The sequence below is a fragment of the Hipposideros armiger genome, unplaced genomic scaffold (genome assembly GCF_001890085.2).
Source record: "Hipposideros armiger isolate ML-2016 unplaced genomic scaffold, ASM189008v1 scaffold_88, whole genome shotgun sequence".
Classification (NCBI taxonomy): Eukaryota; Metazoa; Chordata; class Mammalia; order Chiroptera; family Hipposideridae; genus Hipposideros; species Hipposideros armiger.
The window spans coordinates 1,992,476-1,993,733 of NW_017731438.1; the positions used below are offsets into that span (position 1 = coordinate 1,992,476).

At 36.3% G+C, this 1,258-nt stretch overlaps 1 protein-coding gene across 1 annotated transcript in view; it reads right to left on the minus strand.

Moving 5' to 3' along the window:
• Positions 1 to 149: 149 nt before the first annotated feature.
• The window catches only part of ATP5F1C (ATP synthase F1 subunit gamma), a 27,324-nt gene continuing 26,215 nt past the window's right edge, over positions 150 to 1,258 (minus strand). The window contains exon 9 of the mRNA XM_019644527.1: positions 150 to 176. Coding sequence (XP_019500072.1) covers positions 150 to 176 — 27 coding nt within the window. The remainder of the gene's footprint in view (positions 177 to 1,258) is intronic.

The window sequence follows — 1,258 nt, forward strand, 5'->3', positions numbered from 1 at the left end:
AACTGTTCTTATATACTAAGAAAGACAGCGGTTTTCTTATTGTAAGGTTTTATTGTAAGATAATTTACAAATGTCTTGCCGCCTTTGGTAATTTAACAATTACTCCAATAATTTCTTCTGACCAGGACAGCAGTAAGCCAAAAACAAAATTAGCTGGCTGAATTTTCCTTCTTTACCTGAAAAACAAAGTACAGAACAAATAAAAATCAATCTACTTTTTCTGAGAAAATAATGACATCAAGAGATAATACAGAGTTAAGTGGGGTTTAGAGAGCTGGCTTTCTTATGCTACAGTAGTAGCATATTATGCTACAGTAGTTATGCTACAGTAGTGGTTCTCAGATTTTGGTCTGGGGACCCTTCCATGGGGTCCGTGAGGGCCAGACTATTTTCATAATAATGTTATTTGCCTGTTTTAGTCTCATTCTCAAGAGCATACTGTGGAGTTTTCCAGCGTGTGATATCAGAACAGAATGAATACAGAAACAGATGAGAATCTAGCTGTTTTTTTCTGTTGAGTCAGGCAGTCAGGGTCCTGAGACCATCAAGTTTGAGAACCACCACTCTTCACCAATCTATATTTATTATCTCAAAATAATGCTAACTCTCTATCCTTAAGGTTTATTTAACAAGTCCAAGAGAAAAAGCCCCCCCGCATTACCCAGTACCCCAACCAGCTGGCTACTGTAAACGGGCCTAGCAATCTAAACCTCTCAGAGTCTGTGTCACTTGCTCAGTTAGCTTCAGTTACAGCTGGCAGGGGGGGTCTTTTCTGAAAGGGTGTGGGGAGAATGTGAAATATCACCACGTTACCTCTTGTCTGAGGATGAAACTTGATTTTCCTTAATTCCTGGTTATTGTGTTAGAAGAAAAAGACAAACACAAAACAAGCTGGTCAAGCAGCAATCCATGCTCGTTAATCATGTCCATTTTCCAACTAAACAACGTATATTTCCTCACTTGTAACCTCGAGAACATCACATACTTACCAAAATATTCCTTTAAAACAGATTCAGTGATTCTTATAAAAAAGTTATAGATTGAAATCTGGTTGCAAGCAATAAAACCACGTTCATGCAAGTAGGCAAGACTAAATGCATGATTAAATCACTATTTTCTATACATATAGCATATGATATATTTAAATTTTTTAGGCTGGCAACTAGTACTTGGCACCTCAAATATTATGATTTTGAGTCATAAAAAATTCATGCTTTTTTATTTTACTAAAAAGCGAAATGTGTTTCTGTTAAGTATT